This window comes from Monodelphis domestica, chromosome 2 (assembly GCF_027887165.1).
Source record: "Monodelphis domestica isolate mMonDom1 chromosome 2, mMonDom1.pri, whole genome shotgun sequence".
Classification (NCBI taxonomy): Eukaryota; Metazoa; Chordata; class Mammalia; order Didelphimorphia; family Didelphidae; genus Monodelphis; species Monodelphis domestica.
In genome coordinates, this window is record NC_077228.1 from 213430851 (window position 1) to 213452258 (window position 21408).

Sequence of the window (21408 nt, forward strand, 5' to 3'; positions counted from 1 at the left end):
AAGTGCCATGGAAGTCAGGATCTTAGCAAGATAAAATCAAAGTTGGCCTATTCAATACAGTCCAAAGTGGTTCAAGGGAAGGAGCCTAATTTCTAGTAGAGAAGCAGTAAAAAGGACAGGGAAGGTAGAGAAGTATTTTTCACATTGCTCCTTAAGTAAACTTTCCAATACATTTCTTTAGTTAAAAAAAAAAAAAACCCCAACAAAAAGCACCTTTATACACACACACATATAAAAGTTTTCAATCTGGCATTCAAGGATCCTCATAATCTGACCCCAAATTGTTTTTCAGTCCCTAAATTCCAGTCCAACTGGACTACCCTCCCTTCTCCAGGTCTTTGCTCATGAATGAAAGACTCCTCCTTCCCTTAGTCTCTCCTACCTCAGGCTCCTTCCTGTTAAATCTGAACTCAGATTCCATTTCCTGACATCCTGTCTCCCCATTACTGAAATCTCCTTGTCATAAGGCTAATTCTTTCACTCCATCTCAACTCCTGCCCTCATACTAGAGGATATCAGTACAAATACCCTAACCTCCCAATTCCTCCATCTATTCAACTCCAGTGACTTGTCCCTCCAGCCTAGCTCATCTACTAATTCTTTTGTAATCTGTTTACTAATTATACTATCCAATTGAAATTGCTTTCTTGTGGAAAACTAATATTGAATCATGAAATAATTATTCTCCTGAAGTAATGAGGGAGGATTTGAGGTCTCTCTCCAGGACCACTTCCTTGGTGGCTATTTACTTCTCTAATTGCTACTGCTGGTGTTTCTAGTACAATATTGAATAATAAAGGTGATCATGGGCATCCTTGCTCCACTCCTGATCTTATTGGGGAGTTTTCTAACTTGTCCCTGTTGCAGATGATGCTTGCTGATGGTTTTAGATATATACTATTTATTATTTTGAGGAATGACCCTTATATACCTATACTTTCTAGTGTTTTCAATAGGAATGAGTATTTTATCAAAGGCTTTTTCTAAGTCTATTGAGATAATCATGTGATTTCTGTTGGTTTGATTATTGATATGGTCAATTATGTGGATGGTTTTCCTAATATTGAATCATCCTTGTATTCTTGGCATAAATCCCACCTGATCATAGTGAATAATCCTCGTTATCACTTGCTGGAGTCTTTTTGCTAGTATTCTATTTAAGATTTTTGCATCTATGTTCATTAAGGAAATTGGTCTATAGTTTTCTTTCTCTGTTTTTGGTCTGCCTGGCTTTGGGATCAGTATCATATTTGTTTCATAAAAGGAATTTGGTAAAACTTTTGTTTATTTTGTCAAATAATTTGTATAGTATTTGGATTAATTGTTCTTTAAATGCTGGGGATTTTTTCTTAGGAATTTCCTTAATGGCTTGTTCAATTTCTTTTTCTGAGATAGGATTGTTTAAGAATTGTATTTCCTCTTTTGTTAATCTAGGTAATTTGTATTTTTGTAAATATTCACCCACTTCACCTAGATTGCCATATTTATTGCCATATAATTGAGCAAAATAGTCCTTAATAATTACCTTAATGTATTCTTCATTAGAGGTGAGATTGTCCCTTTCATCTTTTATTATTAAATTGATTTTATTCTTTTTTTTATTAGATTTACTAGTACTTTATCTATTTTATTTGTTTTTTCAAAGTACCAGCTCCTACTCTTATTTATTAGTTCAACAGTTCTTTTACTTTCAATTTGATTAATTTCTCCCTTGGTGGCTATTTACCAATCAGAGATTGTCTTGTGATATAGAGGGGCTGAGAGGTGAGTTCACAAGAGGTATATAAACTTGTGCCACAAAGGAAGTTTTTTTTTCATCCTGCTAGATTATAGAGTCAATGGACTAGGTTAGGATGTCTTGACTGGTCAATTAGTAAATCATTTTAAAATTAAGAAATACTGCCTCTTGAGAATTTCAATTATTACACTCCCCAAAGTTAATGTGTCAAGGAAGATTCATTCCCTCCCCCTCCTGAGTAACTTGATCTGTCCAGCAAACATTCCTGACATAACATAGTTGCACCAGGTTTTTCATCTGTGAATAAAAAGTGAGGGGGAGGTCTTTACTGGGGGCTTCTTGCTTAGAACTGTATTAGGTGGTTGTTTCTTTAGATGTACTATGGTAATGTAAGATTTCTGGGCAAGCCTACAGACCAAAGAGGTAAGGTGGAATCAAACTCTGTCTCCCTCCTCCTTCTCCCTCCCACTTCAGTTGGAGTCAAACTGGGATTCAGACTGAGTAAGTTGCCTGAATATCTGATAGATAACTCACTCTCTAAAGTTGTTGGAACAAGGGTTTATTTAAGGAAGGGGAAGGAAAAGGAAATTGGGTAGGAGAGAGGGGTTAGGACTTGCCCTGATCTTAAGTAAATCCTAAACTGAGTAATAAAATTATAGTCTTAGATGAGGTACGTGGCTAACAGTTTTAAGGATCTTTGAGTAAATTCTTGATAATGTAGAGAGAAAATCAGTAACCAACAAGCAAAGGATCTTCTCAGTTCTTCCTCCTTCAAGTGCCAGGAGAAAGAGAGAGATTTTTCCAGCAGTTTGGGTGTTTCTTTTAACTGCCTTCTCCCAGTCACATTCTCCTCTGGAATACTCCTTGATGGACAGCTCTTAAACTTCCATCCATTGCCTCTGTTTGCAGGTTTTTCTTCAATATTACTCTCTCACAGAATGGATGGGGAGCGGAGCAGGCAGGAGAGAGGAAAAGAGGAAGAGACTTGCAGGCCAGGCAGCTTGTGGTCAGGTTACTTAGAGGAATGAGATTTAAAATGATTGCCTACCCTTTCTAATAAACTTTATAAAATATATATCTGGGTAGAAATATTATTTCAATTCTTACATTAACAATGACTTCTTAGCATCAACATTATGCCCACTTTGACAGATCCCAAGGCTCTGTCTTAGGCTTTCTTCTCCCTCAACACTCTTGTCACTTCATGATCTAATCAACTCCCATGGTTATAATCTTTGGGCAGACATAAAATAAACCTGTATTTCCTTGCCTAGTTTCATTTCTGAGATCTAGTCACATATTTTCAACTACCATGTATCTCCAACAAGATGTCCCATAGGCCAACTGATTTTCTTTCTCTCCCAAACCCATCCTTCCCTGGTCAAGGGCAACATCATTTTCCCAGTTACTCAGCATTCTTCATGAACAACCAAATCATTGAAGATATTTTATTGTTAAATAAAAAGAGGTATATTTTTTTTTCCACCAAGAACAGTCTCTTTGTGGTTCCAAATGACCACCAATTGTAGTTGTTAGACTCAAAGGATGTGACATGAGTTTCTCATTGGTATGTTATGAATTGAATGGAACTTATACTGGTGATTTCTAGTCTTGACGACCAAAAAGTTCAATGTGCCATGATTCCTCATGGCAAAGAATGATGCAAGAAGGTCTTGAGCAAAAACAGTTTGAGAACCATTAGAGGCCTGCTCCAGGTAGCTGGAAACTGAGTTCAGTCCATATCTATCTTCCTGTTTGCCTTTGTGGAAGAATGGATTCTCTTCTGTCTTAGCCTTTCACGATTCGCGTTTTCTATCCTGAAAACAAAGAGAAAAAACATGCCTAGATGCCTAATCAACAACTTTCAAAGTGATAGGTGGAGGAACTACAGAGCAGTAAGAAAAGCATTGAGATTCATAGGTAAGTTCCTTTCTTCCTACTCAGAATCTTCTTCATCAAAAGCCATGGTTTCTTTATGATACTACAATAGTCTCCTTATGAGCCCTTATTCTTTTTAATGCTTCCTTTAAAACACTTGTCAGAGGGGTGGGCTGGGGAGGGGGTGGCGGCAGGCAGCTAGGTGGTTCAGTGGATTGAGAGCTAGGCCTAGAGATGGGTGGGTTCAAATATAGCTTCAGATACTTCCTAGCTGTGTGACTCCAGGCAAGTCATTTAACTTCCATTGCCTAGCTCTTACCACTCTTCTGTTTTGGAACAAATACATAGTATTGATTTTAAGATGGAAGGTAAGGGTTTAAAAACAAACAAAAAACTTGTGGATTTTAGCCTTGTTGGAAAGAAGGTCTCTAAGAAACATGACTATAGGAATGCAGGGAATTTTCCATTACCTGATCCTTCGAAGGACAGCATCCTCTTTGGATGGTTCCTTGGGAACTTGGCTAGCCTGGGCAATCATGTCCCGGATTTTCTGGAGGCAATCCGCCAAATTTCGAAACTGATAGCGACTGGAATCAGAGGTAATGATCAACTCTCCTGATTTGCTGATCTTATTTTTGAACTGGAATAAGAAAAAAGATAAAACTCAAAATTTCACGGTAGAAAATACAAAAACTTAATTAAGGGTTCTTGGGAATGTAAAGGCAGTTAGTTACCAAGACAGAAATCTTTTGCCGGACAGGCTCTGCAATCCAGTCTGCTGTTGCTAAATGGAACCGGACTTCAGCCTTGGTATTTACTGTGAATGAGAAGGAGAATATAATCTCAGTTCACTGAGAAGCCCTGATGAGAAGCATAATAACAAAGACCTTTTAGACTTGTAATCCTGAAAAAAGTTAAATTGTTGTAAGGATAATTTTGGCGTTGTGACTTAAAGTCTAGATGATTGGTTGCCAGGGAAAATTCCCAAATAATAAACTACCCAAGTCAGCTGGGAATTATGGAGATTTTAATTAATATAGAGAGAAGGAATTAAGGAGAAAGAGAGAGAGAGAGAGAGAGAGAGAGAGAGAGAGAGAGAGAGAATGAATTTAATACTCCAGTATGAGTAGTTTTTAAGATTCACATTGTAAACCTTCCTTGATGATTCTCCAAGAGAAAAGATGTCTAAACTGTGAATTTTAAAACTACTCCACCCTACTCAGACTGTACTTTAGAAGATCTGATTTAGCTATTTCCTGATTAGTAATAATGGAGATACTTGGTCTAACAAAATCAGGTCTTGGGTACTTTACATTACTCCACCCTACTTAGACATACTTTAGGGGAAGATAAAGTTGTAATCTCCTAATTGAACAATGAAGGTACTTAGTTCTCACCTTATAGTGAAGCTAGAACATTAAGCTAAGTCTATTTTTAGGTCTTAATACAAAAAGGTATTAAGTAACTATAAAGATTAAATTAATCACAAAAAGGTCAAGTAACTCACAAAAGGTGAACTTAACAAAGAAGTGTGAAGTAGCTCAAAAGATATAATCTAACCAGAGAAGGTGAGAACTAAAGAGTGGACAGTCCTGAAGAAAAGTGTCTGCTGTGATTGGTAGATGTGAAAATTTAGAGGAGGAGACAAAAAGAGTGAAAGGTCTATAAAAGAGGATGAAAAGTTCAGAATCAGGAGACGGGCATTTCGATATTCAGGCACTGACTCAGAGGAGCAACTGAAAGACAGACACCCAGACTTCTTTTTAGACTGTCACCTTGGTAAGTGTTGAGACTGACTTCCCTTTCCCTTGGGCTCAGGGAGGCCACTTTGGCCAAGGTCTTTAACTCTTGCCTGGCTCAGTCTGACCCGGAGCAGTCTCTGTCTCTGTCTCTCTCTCTCTGTCTCTCTCTTCTCCTTAATGCCTTTTCTCTATATTAATTAAAATCACCATAATTTTCAGCTGACTTGGGTATTTTATTATTTGGGATTTTCCCTGGTGACCAATTAATTTAGATTTTAAGTCACAACACTAAAATTATCCTTTACAAAACTATGTTTCAAATTCTAGAATGTGAAGTTCAGAGGATGTGGGGCTGGAAGGAATCCTAATGATCATTAGTTCAACCCTTTCGTTTACAGATGAAAAAACAAAGGTTCAAAGGGTAAAATGGCTTTGGTGAATTAATTAGCAACACAGCTAAAATTCTAGCAGACAAACCATCTTCTTCAAATTAGTCTAAGTCATAAAGGAGCACAGAGGGTTAATCCCTTAAGGATGAGAAACCACTTTCAGGAGAAAAATACTGCTCTCATATTGCATCAATGCTCAATGCAATGTTCATTTTCCACATCTGAAGAAAGTATCAAGGATGATGGCTATAGGGGCAGCTTAGTGGATAGAGAGCTAGGCTTAGAGATGGGAGGTCCTGGGTTGAAGTCTAGCCTCAAATATTTCCTAGCTGTGTGACCCTGAGCAAGTCACTTAATCCCAATTGCCTAGCCCTTATTGCTTTTCTGAATCTAAGAGAGAAGGTAAGGGCTTTTTAAAAAAATGGTGGCTATGTAAATGCTGCTATAAATATGTTCATGGGTAGGCAGTAAGTTCCTACTATCCCCCTCTTGATTTATATATGCACTGAAAGCTTAGCTGTAGGAACTCATAGCTAAAAGCTCTAGGATTAGACCAGAGACCAGAGTGAAGAACAGGATTACTGTGAGCTGGCCACAGTTAAGCCCCTATTGAAAATCCCTCTATTCTACTTGAATTGTGTTATAGTATAGTTACTTAGGCAATTCTAGAATTTAGTTTTAATACAAAAGAAAGCACTGAGGTACCTTTATTAACATTCTGTCCTCCAGGACCACTACTTTTAGAATAAGATACTTGTAGGCGATCTGTAAGACAGAAGAAAAAAAAGAGTTTACTTTGGGTCAAAATGAACCTTTTACCAGGTTATTTTTTATTTAAAATTTTTATTGTTAACTTTGTGGTTTTAAAAAATATATCACCTTCATTTCTGATCTCATCTTTTCCTCTTTCCCTACCCAGCTGGCTATTATTTATAACAAAAAATGAAAACAATTGATTGACAATTACAGTTATATATAAGGCACTTTACTAGGAACTGGGCATATAAAGCAAAAGCAAAAACTATACTTGTTCTCAAGGAGCTTACATTCTAATATATATGAACAGGCACAAAAAAGAAACATTTGGAATAGATGGAAAATTGCCCCAGAAGGGTAGGTACTGGCAGTTGGGATGACTATATAACAAGGGCTCCTGAAGAAGGTGGGATTTAAACTGGATCTTGAAGGAAGTCAGGGATTCCAAAGGTTGGTAGAGAGAAAGGAGAACATTCTAGGCATGGGAGGACAGCCAAAGCAAAAATACACAGAAGGAAGATGGAGTATCAAGTGTAACAGTAGGTAGGCTGTATGGTTAGACCGTACTGAAGGGAGTAATATATAAGACTGGAATGGAAGGAGCCAGGCTGTGAAGGGCTTTCCAAACCAAATAGAAGTTTACATTTGATCCTAAAGGGTAATAAAAAGTCATTAGAATTTACTGAGTTGGGGGATAACATGGTCAGACCTGCACTTGTGAGAAAATCATTTTGGCGCGATGTGGAGAATGGAGTGGGGTGGATAGGGACTTTTGGAAGGGAGTCCATTTAGATAGCAACTTTGAAACTTCAGGTAAGAGGTGGTAAAGGTCTTCACTAGGATGGTGGCTTTGTGAACAGAGGGAAGGGAATGCATGTGAGCAATGATGTGAAAAAAGAAACCACAAGATTTGGAAATTGATTGGATAAGTGAGAATAAGTGAGGCTGAAACAAAATTTGGGAACTGTGGTCAATGAAAGGACAGTGAGGACCTTAAAAGTAACAGGAAAGTTTTGAAGAGGGAAAGAGAATGAGTTTTGTTTTGGGCATACTGAATCTCTGATGTCTATAAGACATCCAGTTTAAAATTTAATATATGGAAGTAGTGAAGGTTTTTCATAAAGGGGGAAGGCTGGGTATGGTTTTAAGTAGCCAGGAAGGAAGGAGCCAATAGGTAGATAAAGAGAGAGAGGGAAAGGAAAGGGAAAGGAAAAGAGAATTATAATATAAAAAATCTGCTCAAGAAAATGGAAGAGGGCAAGACCAGTTTTATATGTAAAGTTATGAAGAAGGGCTACCTCTTCATTAGATGAAAAATAAAATAGCAAAAGGGAAAAAAAGAGTGCAGCCAAATGAATAAACCTACCAATCAAGTCAGGTAGTATATGTAAACATGCTACACCTTACCATTCTCCATATCTTCAATTGAGGAAAGTGTATTTTCTCATCTCTTTTTTAGAGACAAACTAGGTCATTTAATTTCACTGAGTATTGTTTAGTTTCTTGGTTCTTTCCATTTATATTGTTATAGTTGTTGTGTATAGCATTTTACAAGTTCTTACTTTATATGAGTTTATATACATCTTCTAATTTTAAAAAAATTCTTTATAATCATCCTTTCTTACACGGTTCAGTAATATTGCATTACATTCATTTGCCACAATTTGTTTAGCCATTCTTCAACTTATGGGTATCTATGGTGAAGAGTGAATCAAACTCTCTTTGTCTATCAATCAGCTGACTTTTAAGTTAATCAAGCAAAAACTTAAGTACCCTTTGGAACTTTTTGGAATTGGGGACTTTCTTGTTGGGTTCACTGCTGCCTTGGTGTCTCAGAAGGGTTTTTCTACATTGGGACCTTGCCTGGATCCTGCCTGGCTTGCTGGTGAGTGACTAGGATTCCTACATGGAGATTGGAACTCTGTTGGGGAGTGAGCTTCATTTCATTGGATCAGCATTTAGGGTAGTCTAGGCAGTCTCCTTACCTCTTTCCCTTCCACATTTCCCTCTTTTTACTAATATTCCAATTAAACACAATTGTTAAAAGCTGGTAATAGTTTTCCTGCCTTAAGGGGTAATAACGGGCAACCACTTTTTATAATTCTCTTATTTAGTCAAAATCCCGATTTAACCATTATATTATTTTGCTTCCAAGTTTTGGTTACCACAAAATGGGTTATCATAAATATTTTGACATGGATAGGACCATTCTTTTTATCTTTGAAATATCTTTGGAGTATGTCTAACAGTGGAATTTCTGGGTCAAAGAGTAAGTATATTTTACAAACAAACAAAATCAAATGAGATGATATAAATGCTTTGGAAGCACTATGCAAATATGAACTATCACTATTAGCAGCCCTCTAATTAAAGGAGGTAGTGAAAGGACCAAATTAGACAAACACTTTCACAGTATAGTTCCAAAGTTGCTTTCCATAATGGATGAACCAATTTAGAACCTACCAAAAAGTGAATTAGGGTACCTGTCTTTCCATACCCCCTCTAACATTTTTCCCATTTTCCTGGGTGTGAGGTAAAAACCCAAGACCCTTCTCTTATTATTGTGATCTTAAGCAAGCTTTCATAATTGTTGGGAGATTATAGTCTTCATTGAAAAGTTTGTTCATGGTATTGTAGCACATTTTTTGTGGAGCTATGGAAAACAATTTGGAACTATGCCCAGAAAGTGACCAAACTGTATATATCCTTTGGCCCACCTATACCACTTACCACTAGGCCTCTTCCCTAAAGATATCAAAAGAAAATGAAAAAAAATTGTATGTACAAAAATATTTATGGCAGTTATTTTCATATTATATTTCAAAAATGAGAAACAAAGATAGTGTCCTTCTGTGAAAGGGAATTTAAAACTCCCTTTGTTTATTTTAACTTAATCAAGAACTTGGAGAAGTAGAAACCAGAGAGAAAGGAAGTTACATGGGAAAAGGGCTTATAAAAGGTGAGCCTGAAGAGCAGAGCATTCATTCTGTGTTGGAAATTCTGCCTTGGTGGTTCTTTCTGAGAGATTCTGCATTGGTGCCTCGAGAAGTTTGGCTTTGGTGACTCGCTTTGGTTGAGGAGACCTTGGCCAGAGACACTGGCTTTTTGGTTCTTCTCCTGTCTTTGGTGGGACACTCTCTCTGGTGAGGCTCAGTCTTTGAGACATCAGACTCTCTTTTGGTTGGTGAAACACTTGGCTGGAGACACTCATGGGCTTTTGAAATTCACATTTGGATTCTCTTTTGCGGTCTTGGAGGCACTTGGATCTGGACTTAGGGTATTTAGCTAGGCAATATTTTCTACCTTCTTCCTACATTTCCCTCTCTTTACTACCTCTGCTTTGCTGTAATAAAGCTACTAAAGCTACTAACAGACTCATAGTTTAATTTTTAACTATTATAAATGGTGACCACAACTTTTTATAACTGTTAATTTGACCGAAACCAATTTTAATTCTTATATTTCTATAGGGAATTGTTAAACAAATTGTGATTTGTGAATATAATATAATATAATATAAGAAATAGGCAATTTCAGAGAAAAATGGGAAGATCTTTAAGAATAAATTAATGCAGAGTTAAATAAGTAGAATGATTTCTATAACAATAACAAGATTATAGAGAAAAACAACTTTAAAAGAATTCAGAACTCTGATGAGTTCAATAGTAAATCAGAAGTTCAAAAAAAAGATGATGAAACATGCCACTTACCTCTGACAGAGAGGTAATGAAGTTAAAATGATGAGTGAGACATACCGTTTCAATATGATTAATGTAGGAGTTATGAATGGAGGTGTCAGGTGACTGACTACATGGAAGATTTTTTTTAAAATTTGCTTATTTTATGATTAATAGTTCACAACTAAACATGTAAACTGGGTAGTTTAAAACATAAAATGACAGGCAGCTTGGCAACACATGTGGATAGTGATAGGTCTAGAGTCTGGAGGATTTGGGTGCAAATCTGACCTCAGACACTTCCTAACTACATGACCTTGGACAAGTCACTTAACCCCAATTGCCTAGTCCTTGCAGCTTTTTTGTCTTTAAAGGAGATAGTGAGAAGGCCAAATTAAACAAGTACTTTGTACTGATTTAGAATCTTGAACCCTAGAGACTACATTTCCCACAATCCCCTTTTCCTTTTCCTGTTTGTGCAGCTCCTGTGGATGGAGTTTAGAGTTTCCATTGCTGCCCACGTGGTCTCTTGGGGGCTGGTATCAGCATGAAGGAGGGATCAGCTTTTTGGCTTTTCTCTGTTTTTTTTTTAAATTTCTCTCTGCTTTAAGTGAATTTTAATAAATAGTATTAAAAGAATACTTGGAGTATTGAATATTAATTTTAATCTTTACAACTTGTTACTTCGGGGGAAAAAAAAGAAAAGTGTTCATATTCTTTTACCACTTATCTACTGAACAATGGCTCTTAGTCTTACATATTTGTGTTAGTTCCCTATATGGAACCATTTATTATTAATATCACCTATCTTCTTTTATAAAGCATCTATAGTAGGCAAACACAGAATAGTCAGATCAAACACATGTCAGATCTTTGGGAAGGAAAGATTTTAAAACCAAGCATGACTTAGGAAGAGTCACAAAATGCAAAATAAATAATTTGGACTACATCAAATTAAAAAGTTTTTGTACAAACAAAACCAATGTAACCAAAATTAGAAGGGAAGCAACAAATTGGGAAACAATCCTCATAAAAACCTCAGACAAAGGTTTAATTACTCAAATTTACAAAGAGCTAAATCAATTGTACAAAAATTGTACAATTGTACAAAAAAATTGTACAAAAAATCAAGCCATTCTCCAATTGATAAATGGGCAAGGGTCATGAATAGGCAGTTTTCAGATAAAGAAATCAAAACTATTAATAAGCACATGAGAAAGTGTTCTAAATCTCTTATAATCAGAGAGATGCAAATTAAAACAACTCTGAGATATCTCCTCACACCTAGCAGATTGGCTAACATGACAGCAAAGGAAAGTAATGAATGCTGGAGGGGATGCGGAAAAGTAGGGACACTAATTCACTGCTGGTGGGTTGTGAACTGATCCAACCATTCTGGAGGGCAATTTGGAACTATGCCCAAAGGGCGACAAAAGAATATCTACCCTTTGATCCAGCCATAGCACTGCTGGGTTTGTACCCCAAAGAGATAATAAGTAAAAAGACTTGTACAAGAATATTCATAGCTGCGCTCTTTGTGGTGGCCAAAAATTGGAAAATGAAGGGATGCCCTTCAATTGAAGAATGGCTGAACAAATTGTGGTATATGTTGGTGATGGAATACTATTGTGCTAAAAGGAATAATAAAGTGGAGGAATTCCATGGAGACTGGAACAACCTCCAGGAAGTGATGCAAAGCAAAAGGAGCAGAACCAAGAAAACATTGTACACAGAGACTGACACACTAGTGGCAATGCAATGTCCCTGAACAATCTGCAGGGATCTAGGAAAAAAAACACTATCCACAAGCAGAGGACAAACTGTGGAAGTAAAAACACCAAGGAAAAGCAACTGCTTGACTACAGGGGTTGAGGGGATATGACTGAGGAGAGACTCTAAATGAACACTCTGGTGCAAACTTTTTGGAGTCAGGGCCTGAGAAAATAATCTAGCTTGTTAAGCTAGATTTCTCATTCTACCCTCTTTCTCTTTCCTCTACCTAATTCTTTCCCTCTATTTTGTAAATAAACTACAAAAAAGTCATTCTGACTTAAGTAATAATTTCAGTGACCATATTTCTCATATATTTAGTCTAACTTTTTTATTTTAACTCTTATAGATGTGATTTAAAGAAGCAAGCTCAAGGTAGCATTCATAACCTATTATAGTTGATGCCCAATGGGACTCTCAACTTAAGAGACAATGAAGAATAAGTTGTTTTTCTAAGACAGTGATGAGGCAAAAGCTGACTTACCTATAGGAATGTCAGTGCTGGCCTGCTTTGCATCATCCTAAAACAAATAGACACAAACATCCAACATTAAGTATCATTTTCTGGGGTAGCTGAATCTGTGCCCTAGATGGTTTAAGAATGGGGGTGGTTTGGGTTTATATGAGTATTCTCTCACAACATGATCCATATAGAAATGTTTTGCATGATTTTACATCTATAATGAAGATAAAATTGATTACCATCTAAGGGAGAAGAGAGGGAAAGGAAACAATTTAGATCTTATAATTTCAGAAAATGCATGTTAAAAATTGTTATTATGGAACAGCTAAGTGACTCAGTGGATTGAGAGCCAGGTCTAGAGAAGAGATGTCTTTGTAGCATTCCAAGCATATTCACATATTCACAGTCTTGGGTTCAAATGTGACCTAGGACACTTCCTAGCTGGGTGACCCTGTATTGATTCTAAGACAGAAGGTAAGGATTTTAAAAAATTGTCATTACATGAAACTGGGAAAATAAAACATTAAAAAAAAGAATGGGGGTTGGCAAACTATAGCTTGAAAAAGAAGTCTAGAAATCTAGTGGGGAGCTATCAATTTTTTAAAATGTAATTTTAAAATACATATAAATACAATAAATACAAAATACAATAAAACTTCACTTACATTTTACTCACCAATATAAAAACTATTATTAGGGCTATTATTTAGGGTGGAAAAATGCAGGAATTTGACAAATCTTGAGATAATGTGAGCATTTTAGAAATATTATGCAAAGTAAGCTATTATTATTAGCGACTTCTAATTAAGGTTTCAAATAAGAATACCAAAAATATCATCAGATTTGTGGCTTCAACTCAATCTCTTTGGTTGAGATTTTATGATTGTATTGTCTATTTCTCTTCACCCTCGGAGCCCTGCACTCCAATATGAACATAAAAGAATGGAACAGCAGCAAAGATTCTATAATAGGATGTTTTAGAACATAATATAGAAAAAGAAAGCTGTTTATCGTTCTTAACATAGCCGGGTTTCCTAGAATCTTTACAATTGGGACAACTGATAATATAGTGTTGGGTTCTTTTGATGACCTAATTTTCCCTCTCAGTTTTTTCTTCTGTATAGTGAGGGGGTTGGGCTAGATGATCACTAAGGTCCCTTCCACCTCTATTATTCTACGATATGTAAAACCAGCAATCCCGTTAGCTGCCAATTAAGATGCCACGGAGTCATGAAAGCCTAGCAAAAGAAATGTTCTAGTTTAGGAGTTGGGTACACTCAGCTTCCCTTTGCTGGAAGAACATACGCCTTCACCCCCCCCCCCAACTTCCACAAATCCTTTCAAATCTAGCCAATGAAATGTCAGCTGTGATAAAAATCTACCCAATGAAATGTTAGCTCTCTGACAGTCACTACAGCATCTCCAAGTATAGCCAATGAAAAACCAACTCTCGGACATCGCGCAACTCTAAACCTAGCCAATGAAGCGCCGACTCTGACATCACCGGGCAGTCAAGTAATGCCACTGACTTCGGTTCTTTCTCCCACATTTCCTTCTTTTTTTCACCCCCTCCTTCCTCACCGGGATTCTCCAGGCAGTCTCCCGTCCGCAGGAATTCGGGTAAAGCTTATCAAGGCTGTAGATGCTTTTAAACTCAGAGCTGACAGCCTTATCGTGAAAAGTACGCCAGAGGCAGCGGTTGGGCGGCTGAAGCAGAGTCAACCTGAGCCAAGCCCGGCTCGGTAACCAAAGAAGACTTCGGGCCGCGGCCATGTTACCTTCTCTCTGCTGCTTCCGGCGAGTGTTCTAGCTTTACAAGTCCTCCCGGAAACGCAGGGTTTTCTTGCTATATTGTTTCCGGATATATGTTAGGTTTAGGGAAACTCGCTGAAGGCGGGGCCAAGGATGTAATACGACTTGTTGATGGGGATTTTGTAAATGGTCCAAAATGGCAGGTTGGGTTTTTAACTTTGTTCTATCAGTTTACAAGCAAGGAGGGGCTGATGTTTGCCTTTCTTTGTATCTTTAGCCCATAGCACGTTTATTAAGTAGGCACTTAATAAATCTCATTGGCTGGTTCCCCCCCCCCCCCATATGTGTTAGGAAGAACATAGGAATCATCCAATTCAGAGATTCCTCATCCTTTTTGTGTCACAGACCTCTCTATGGGAATCTGGTAAAGCCCCCTCTCAGAGCAATGTTTTTAAATGCACAATATAAAATATAGAGGATTTTTAAAAAAAGAAATAATTTGGAATACACTTATAAAAAAAAATAGAGACTAGTTCACAGATCTCACATTAAAACCCTGTCCTGACTACTAAGTAGCCTGTTCGTTGCATTTTGTTGAAGAAGAAATAGGCATAGGGAGGTTGAGTGATTTGTCCTAGGTCATATAGGCAGTGAATGTCAGAGGTGGAGTTTGAACCTAGGTTCTCTTGATTCTAGGGCTAGTAACCCTAAGCACTGGACTTGGAGCCAGAGACACCTGACTTAAAATCCTTGACATAATGATCTTGGGATCGTAGATCCAGAGGTGTATGGGAATTCAAAAGTCATCTAATTCAGCTCTCTCATTGATGAGGGAACAGGTCTAGAGAAGTTAAGGGGGTTTGAATTTCATATGACCTTCTTGATGATTATCTTCTGGAAGCTGGTTGTCAAAGTCAATCTACTGAACTGAACTCTCCAAAGTTACTAATGATCTTTTAATTACGTCAAATGACCTTTTCCAGTCCTTACCAGTCTTGATTCATCTACAGCCTCTGCCCCTATTAATCTCTTTGATTAATCTCCTTGATTTTCCCTCTAGGCTTTTTTTTTAAACCCTTCTGCCTTAGAATCAATACTAATTATTGTCAAAGATGGCAAAAGATAGGGACAATCAATGTGGGAGGTTGTAGAAAGACAAGAACTATAATACACTCTTGGGGAAATTTCTGAATTGGTTCAACCATTCTAGAAAGCAATTTTGGAGCTGTGCTAAAAAAGTGACTTAAAATATCCATAGTCTTTGACTTAGAGATTCCACTGCTAGGTCTACCACAGTATTAATGGAAAGAACAACAACAAAATAATGGAAACTGAATGCATTATAATTAAGCTGACCAACTCTGACCCCCCAAAAAACCTATGAAGAAACACCTCCCTCCCTTTTTGCAAATGAGGGAGTTGATTAGAAGTGGAACACTGTTTATGAAGGTTGACTTACTGATAAAGTGGGTCAGTTTGCTGAACCATTTACTTTTTCCTTTAGAAAATTGTTTGTTATAGGGTTTGGAGTTGCAAGGAATATATTGGGAAATGAAGATGTTGTAAGTACAAAAAGGCTTCCATAAATTTTTAAATTAAAAAAAGAAAAATTGAATTCCTTAGAAGAGACTTCCTCTCATTTTCTTTCAATCTTGAACCTGAAGACTGACCTGAGCCACGTTTGGCCTACAGAAGTCATATAAGTATTTATGGTCTGTACCAGTGGTTCCCAATCTGAGAGCCCGAGACTCCCCAGAGGTCCCTGGAGTTATTTATGGCAAAGGATCTTTGAAATCTTATGTAGATCAAACCTGGTCATTTTCATCTTTCTGTAGTGCCAACAAAATATTCAGAATGATTTAGTATAATAAATAAGCTCACCTATCTCCTGGAAATTGAATCAATAATTTTTCTTCTGTATAGAGAGCTATTATACAATGTGGTTCTCAGGAGAAAATAAATTCCTTAAGGGCAGGGACCATTTTGGTTTTGTCCTAATAGTCTTTGCCCCTAGCTTGATACATGGTGGGTTCATTAATAAATGCTTTTTAATTAAAAAAAGAGACTTCCTCCTTACAAAGAGAACTGTGGAAATGGCAGCACAACAATCACAGAACCACTTACCATGGGCAGAACCAAACAGAACAAAAATCTATGAATCCAGAATTGAGATGGACAAGGTTTTCTGGAGAGAGGTCCATATATTCACTCAGTCCCTCAGAAGAGAAGTTTAGAGCTGGAAAAGATTATGACCTTCAAAGATCCACTCAAGGGTCACCTTTTCCAAAAGCTTTTTTCCCCAGTAGTTAATACTACTCTTTCATCACTTTGTATTTATTTACATATTTGTAGCTTCTAGAACAGCGGTTCTCAACCTCTCAATTTGTAGCAATGAAAATACATAATGCATATCAGGTATTTACATTCTGAATCATAACTGTAGCAAAATTACATTTTTGAAGTAGCCACCAAAATAATTTTTTGGTTTGGGGTCACTACAACATGAGGAACTGTATTGCGGGGTCACGGCATTAGAAAGGTTGAGAACCATTGTTCTAGAAGAAGCTGCTAGGTGGCATAGTGGATAGAGTTCAGGGCTTTGAGTCAGAAGGGCTCTTCTTCCTGAATTCAAGTATGACCTCAGGTACTAGCTATGTGACCCTGGGCAAATCACTTCACCCTGTTTGTTTCAGTTTTCTCATCTGTCAAATGAGCTAGAGAAGGAAATGGCAACCACTAGTATATTTGCCAAGAGACTCCAAATAAGGGCCCAAAGAGGTAGATATAAACAAATCATTGAACAAACAAACAAAGACAGAAACATTTCACTTTTGTATTTATGTTCTTGGCTCTTGCATAATACCTCATACAACATTAAATGTTTTTTGACTTATTTATTGACACATTTATTGGTCTTATGAGTTATGAAGGTTGTACATATCTGGAGGAGCTGAATAAAACAAGGATCTCAGAGCTGCCCATCCTGATTCTGGTTGACTATAGGGAAGATTTGTGTTTGGCTTCTTGCCATATATGACAGCAAGGATTGGAACTCTGAAATGAGGTCTGCTTATTGGCTGCTGAATTGGGGAAATTGATTCAGTCCATGCAGAAAAAGGATTGCCCTTCTCTTCTCTCTTCTGAGACTACAGGTAGCATGAAGTGACTCCAGGAATAGGGATAGTGAAGGACAAATCCTCTGATCCATTATCATAGCAACCTTGATGTCTTCTTCTCTTTTCCACAATGGAATTACACCTCCCTGAAGTGTCAGTAGTAGACTGAGAGGAAGCTTTTGCATTGAAGGGGATGGCCACTGACAAGGATTAGCCCACACCCTGACCATTTTACCAATAGACTAGTATTGTTGATCAGCCATGTCCAAACAGTTAAAATATTATAAATAATTTTGTATGGCTTTATGTTATTATTTTTGTTGTTCAGTTGTTTTCAGGCATGTCCTACTCCTCCTGACCTTTTTTGGCAAAGATACTGAAGTGGTTCGTCATTCCTTTTCCAACTCATTTTACAGATGAGGAAACTAAGGCAAAGAGGCTTACATGACTTTCCTAGGGTCACATAGCTAGTAAGTGTGTGGGACTGGATTTGAACTCTGGTCTTCTGAGTCTATGCCTGGTGCGCTGTCCACTGTACCACCCACCTGCCCTAACAGACAAGTATCAGGAGTCATTAAACTGCAGTGTTGAAGTGAAATATAAAACACACAATTAGCAGTATAAAAAACCTGTTTTATGTTCTGATGAAGCTTAAATATTAACTTCCAGTAGATTACAAATTTTTTCTTAAACCCATACCTTCTGTTTTAGAATCAGAATTAAGTATTGAGAGGGCAGCTGGGTGGCTCAGTGGATTGAAAGCTAGGCCTAGAGATGGGTGGTCCATGATTCAGATTTGGCCTCAGACACTTCCTAGCAGTGTAATCCTGGGTAAGTCATTTAACCATAATTGCCTATCCCCTACTGCTCTTCTGCCTTGGAACCAATACTCAATTAAAAAAAATTTTAACCCTTAACCTTCTACCTTAGAATCAATACTGTTTATTGCCACCTCCTAGATATTTCTTCTTCCTTGAGTTTTTATAGCAGTGCTTTCTTCTGGGTCCAATCCTACCTTTCTAGTTGCTTCTCATTCTCCTTTGCTGAATCATTATCCTCCATGTCTCACCAGGGCTCTATTCTAGGTCTCCATTTTTCTATCCATCCTCTTGGGGATCTCATCAGCATCCTTGGGTTCAGTTATCAAGTCCGGGCAAATAACTCCCAGATCTATACATCCAGCTCAGATCTCTCTCCTGATCTACAGTTCTGTACCATTGCCTGCTTATTGGACATTTCCAACTGGATGTACTTTAGACTTCTCACACTCAACATGCTTGGAAGAGGAAACAGTACTGGTTCTTTGATCAGAAGATCTAGGTTCAAATCCTACCAATATGGTCTTGAGAAAGTTACTTATTTCAGAATAAAACTATATGACTTCTGAAAGCCTGCTAAAGATTTAAATCTGTGATCTTATATCCAAAATAGAACTTGATATCTTTCCTCAAAAATTCTTCCTTTTTCTTAACTTCCCTATTTCTATTAAGGTCACCAATCAGTTGTCCAACTTTGTGGCTTCTACCACCAAAACATCTCATCCATCTATTTTCTCATCACTTGACTCTCATATAGCAACCAACATTCAGGCCCCCATCATCTCCAGTCTAGATTATTGTAATAGTATCCTAATTGGTCTCCCTGTCTCCATTTTCTCTTTATTCTCCTCACAGTTGCCAAAGCAATATTCCTAAAGTATGAGTCTGATTCCATTATGCATGTGGCTATTTATCTTTGGCTCTGAAGACAAAATATGAACTCTTCTGGCTTTTAAAGTTCTTAATAATCTAGCTTCAGTTTATTGCATTCTATTCTCCTTCATAAATGATATATTTGTCAAGAATTCTCATATGATTTGGGAGTAGCTTTGAGGGCAGAATCCCCATTGGCAATCCCTTTGTTACACTAGGAAAACTTGGAAGTATCACTTTTTTAGGGGAAATTAGGGAAATTTTAAAGGAGGAGATGCTGTCTGAGCTGGGCCTTAAATGTGGTGAATGTTTTCAATAAACAGAGGTGGGAATATATTCTAAGAATGGAGAACAGTCTACATGAATGTTCAGAGAAAGGCTCAAGGTGAGTTGTAAGAAGTATTTTAGTCAAGCCTAGGGGAAAACCAGAGTCATGTCAATGAATATTTACAGTAACAGATTAGTCAGTAGTGTAAGATAATTTTATAGTTGTGACTTAAATCTAAATTAATTGGTCACCAGGGAAAATCCCAAATAATAAAATAACCAATTCAGCTGGAAATTATGGTGATTTTAATTAATATAGAGAGAAGGAATTAAGGAGAGGGGAGAGAGAGAGAGAGAGAGAGAGAGAAGAAAGAGTTAATTTAAACTGCTCTGGCTCAGGCTGAGCTAGGCAAGAGTTAAAGGCCTTGGCCAAAGTGGCCTCCCTGAGCCCAAGGCAAAGGGAGTCAGTCTTATCAATCACCATGAGACCATCTCAAGGAAGCTGTCTGAGGGAGATCTTCCAGGCTGAGTTCCACCTGAACTGACTCCTCACCTGAACTGCTCTCACCTGCTCATATAGACCTCCTTTTAAAGATCTTTTCCCTTGTGTCACCTCCCCTAAATTTTTATGACTACTAATCACAGCAGATGCTTTTCTCCAGGACTGCCCCTTCTTTAGTTCTCACATTCTTTGATTAGATTTTCTCCAGGACTGTCCACTCTTTAGTTCTCACATTCTCTGGTTAGATTATATCTTAAATTCACCTTTTGTTAATTACTTGACCTTTTTGTGATTAATTTAACCTTTATAGGTACTTAACATCTTTTAGTATTAAGATACTAAAAATAGACTTAGCTTAAAGTTCTAGCTTCACTATAAGGTATGAGTTAAGTACCTTCATTGTTCAATCATGAGTTTACAACTTTATCTTCCCCTAAAGCATGTCTAAATTGAGTGGAATAATTTTAAAGTTCATAGTATGTTATCTAAGTGTGCTTATTAAGATCACAGAATCCACTTTAAGATAGTACTATAAAGAAGTTTTCCTTAAATGAAGCCTAAATTTTTGCAACTTCTGTTCATTCTTTCTCTTTAAAAATTATTTATAGAACATTTTAGGTTCCTTCTGGAAGTGTCATTCATACTCATGTGAATCACCAGAAGCAGATTATTTCTCATCCATTTTAATAAGTCTTGGGAGGGTCTCTTATGTTTTGGATATATGGCCCAATAAGACAATATATCTCTCTATTGTTATCAATTGGGTAAATAGCACCCTCAGTCTCTGAGCAGGAAATCACTAATTACTACTATTCTTATTTTCTTCCTCTGTCTTTTACTAGATAATCCCTCACCTAATAATTTCTTCATCATCCTTGAGAGGACAAGACTTCCTACTTCCTCCTCAGAGCATCAAGGACTATTCAGAGAAGAGGGAGGAAGAGTCTCAGATCTATTTTTTTTTTAGCTCTAATTGTATAGGTGCCCTTTTCCTTCCTTTTCTCCTCAGTGTAACACTCTTTTATTTTGTTTTATCTTGATATAAGTCAAGTCTGTTTCCTTCAACTTCAGTATCCTTTTTTCTCATTGAAGTCTTGCTTCTATTTCCCTTGATCCTCCCTAACAATCTGGAACAGTTATGTTATTCCAATCTCTTCCCTAACAACCTGGAAGAAACATATTCTTTTGGTCTTTTCCTCTTCTAGGAGAGCTATACCTACACTTGGAAGACAAATCATTTAGTTGCAGCAGAAATAAAACATACACCCAGTGCAAGTTACAAAATTACCCCAACTATTGATAATGGTTGAGATTTTCAGTTTTGTTTCTTAAAACTATTTGTGTTTATACCTTAAGTCTAAGCACTTTGAAAATTTTCAGTTAAAAAGTAAGATTTTATAGAAACAATATGCTCTACATGCCAGTCCATTTTATTAATTTGACTCTATTATTCTACTTACCTTTTATTTACTTTGCATTGCCAACTTCCTTCTTGATTTTGCTTCCTGTTCCACTCTCCAATTCTCCTTTTTTAAATTCTCTTTAATTCTTCCTAATCCTTCCACAATTTCTTTAATTGTCCTTGTTCATTCTTCTCTATGATCTTTCTTTTAAACATTATTTTATTTGGCCATTTTCAAACATTATTCATTAGAAATAAAGATCAT

General features: G+C 37.1%; 1 protein-coding gene across 2 annotated transcripts; it reads right to left on the reverse strand.

The window, feature by feature from the left end:
• Window positions 1-3172: 3172 nt before the first annotated feature.
• Window positions 3173-14242, reverse strand: MRPL58 (mitochondrial ribosomal protein L58). Of its 2 annotated transcripts, XM_001377924.5 has the most exons (6): window positions 13995-14242; window positions 12435-12471; window positions 6453-6512; window positions 4351-4433; window positions 4087-4256; window positions 3173-3555 (listed from the first exon to the last, which is right to left on the reverse strand). In XM_001377924.5, exons 1-6 carry the CDS (start codon window positions 14184-14186, stop codon window positions 3471-3473), a joined length of 627 nt encoding a protein of 208 aa, XP_001377961.2. In that variant the 5' UTR covers window positions 14187-14242; the 3' UTR covers window positions 3173-3470. The 2 variants fall into 2 exon arrangements, with proteins under 2 accessions (XP_001377961.2, XP_007482734.2); XM_007482672.3 differs by lacking the exon at window positions 6453-6512 and having other exon boundaries at window positions 13995-14234.
• Between the last annotated feature and the right edge of the window lie 7166 nt (window positions 14243-21408).

Bases quoted from the DNA above. Each gene is read 5' to 3' on its own strand.
- MRPL58 (XM_001377924.5), bottom strand. From the start codon at position 14,186: ATGGCCGCGGCCCGAAGTCTTCTTTGGTTACCGAGCCGGGCTTGGCTC. The intron at 12,472-13,994 runs GTGAGGAAGGAG...TATTTGTTTTAG, and splicing joins AGACTGCCTGGAGAATCCCG to GATGATGCAAAGCAGGCCAG. The intron at 6,513-12,434 runs GTAAGTCAGCTT...TCTGTCTTACAG, and splicing joins CAGCACTGACATTCCTATAG to ATCGCCTACAAGTATCTTAT.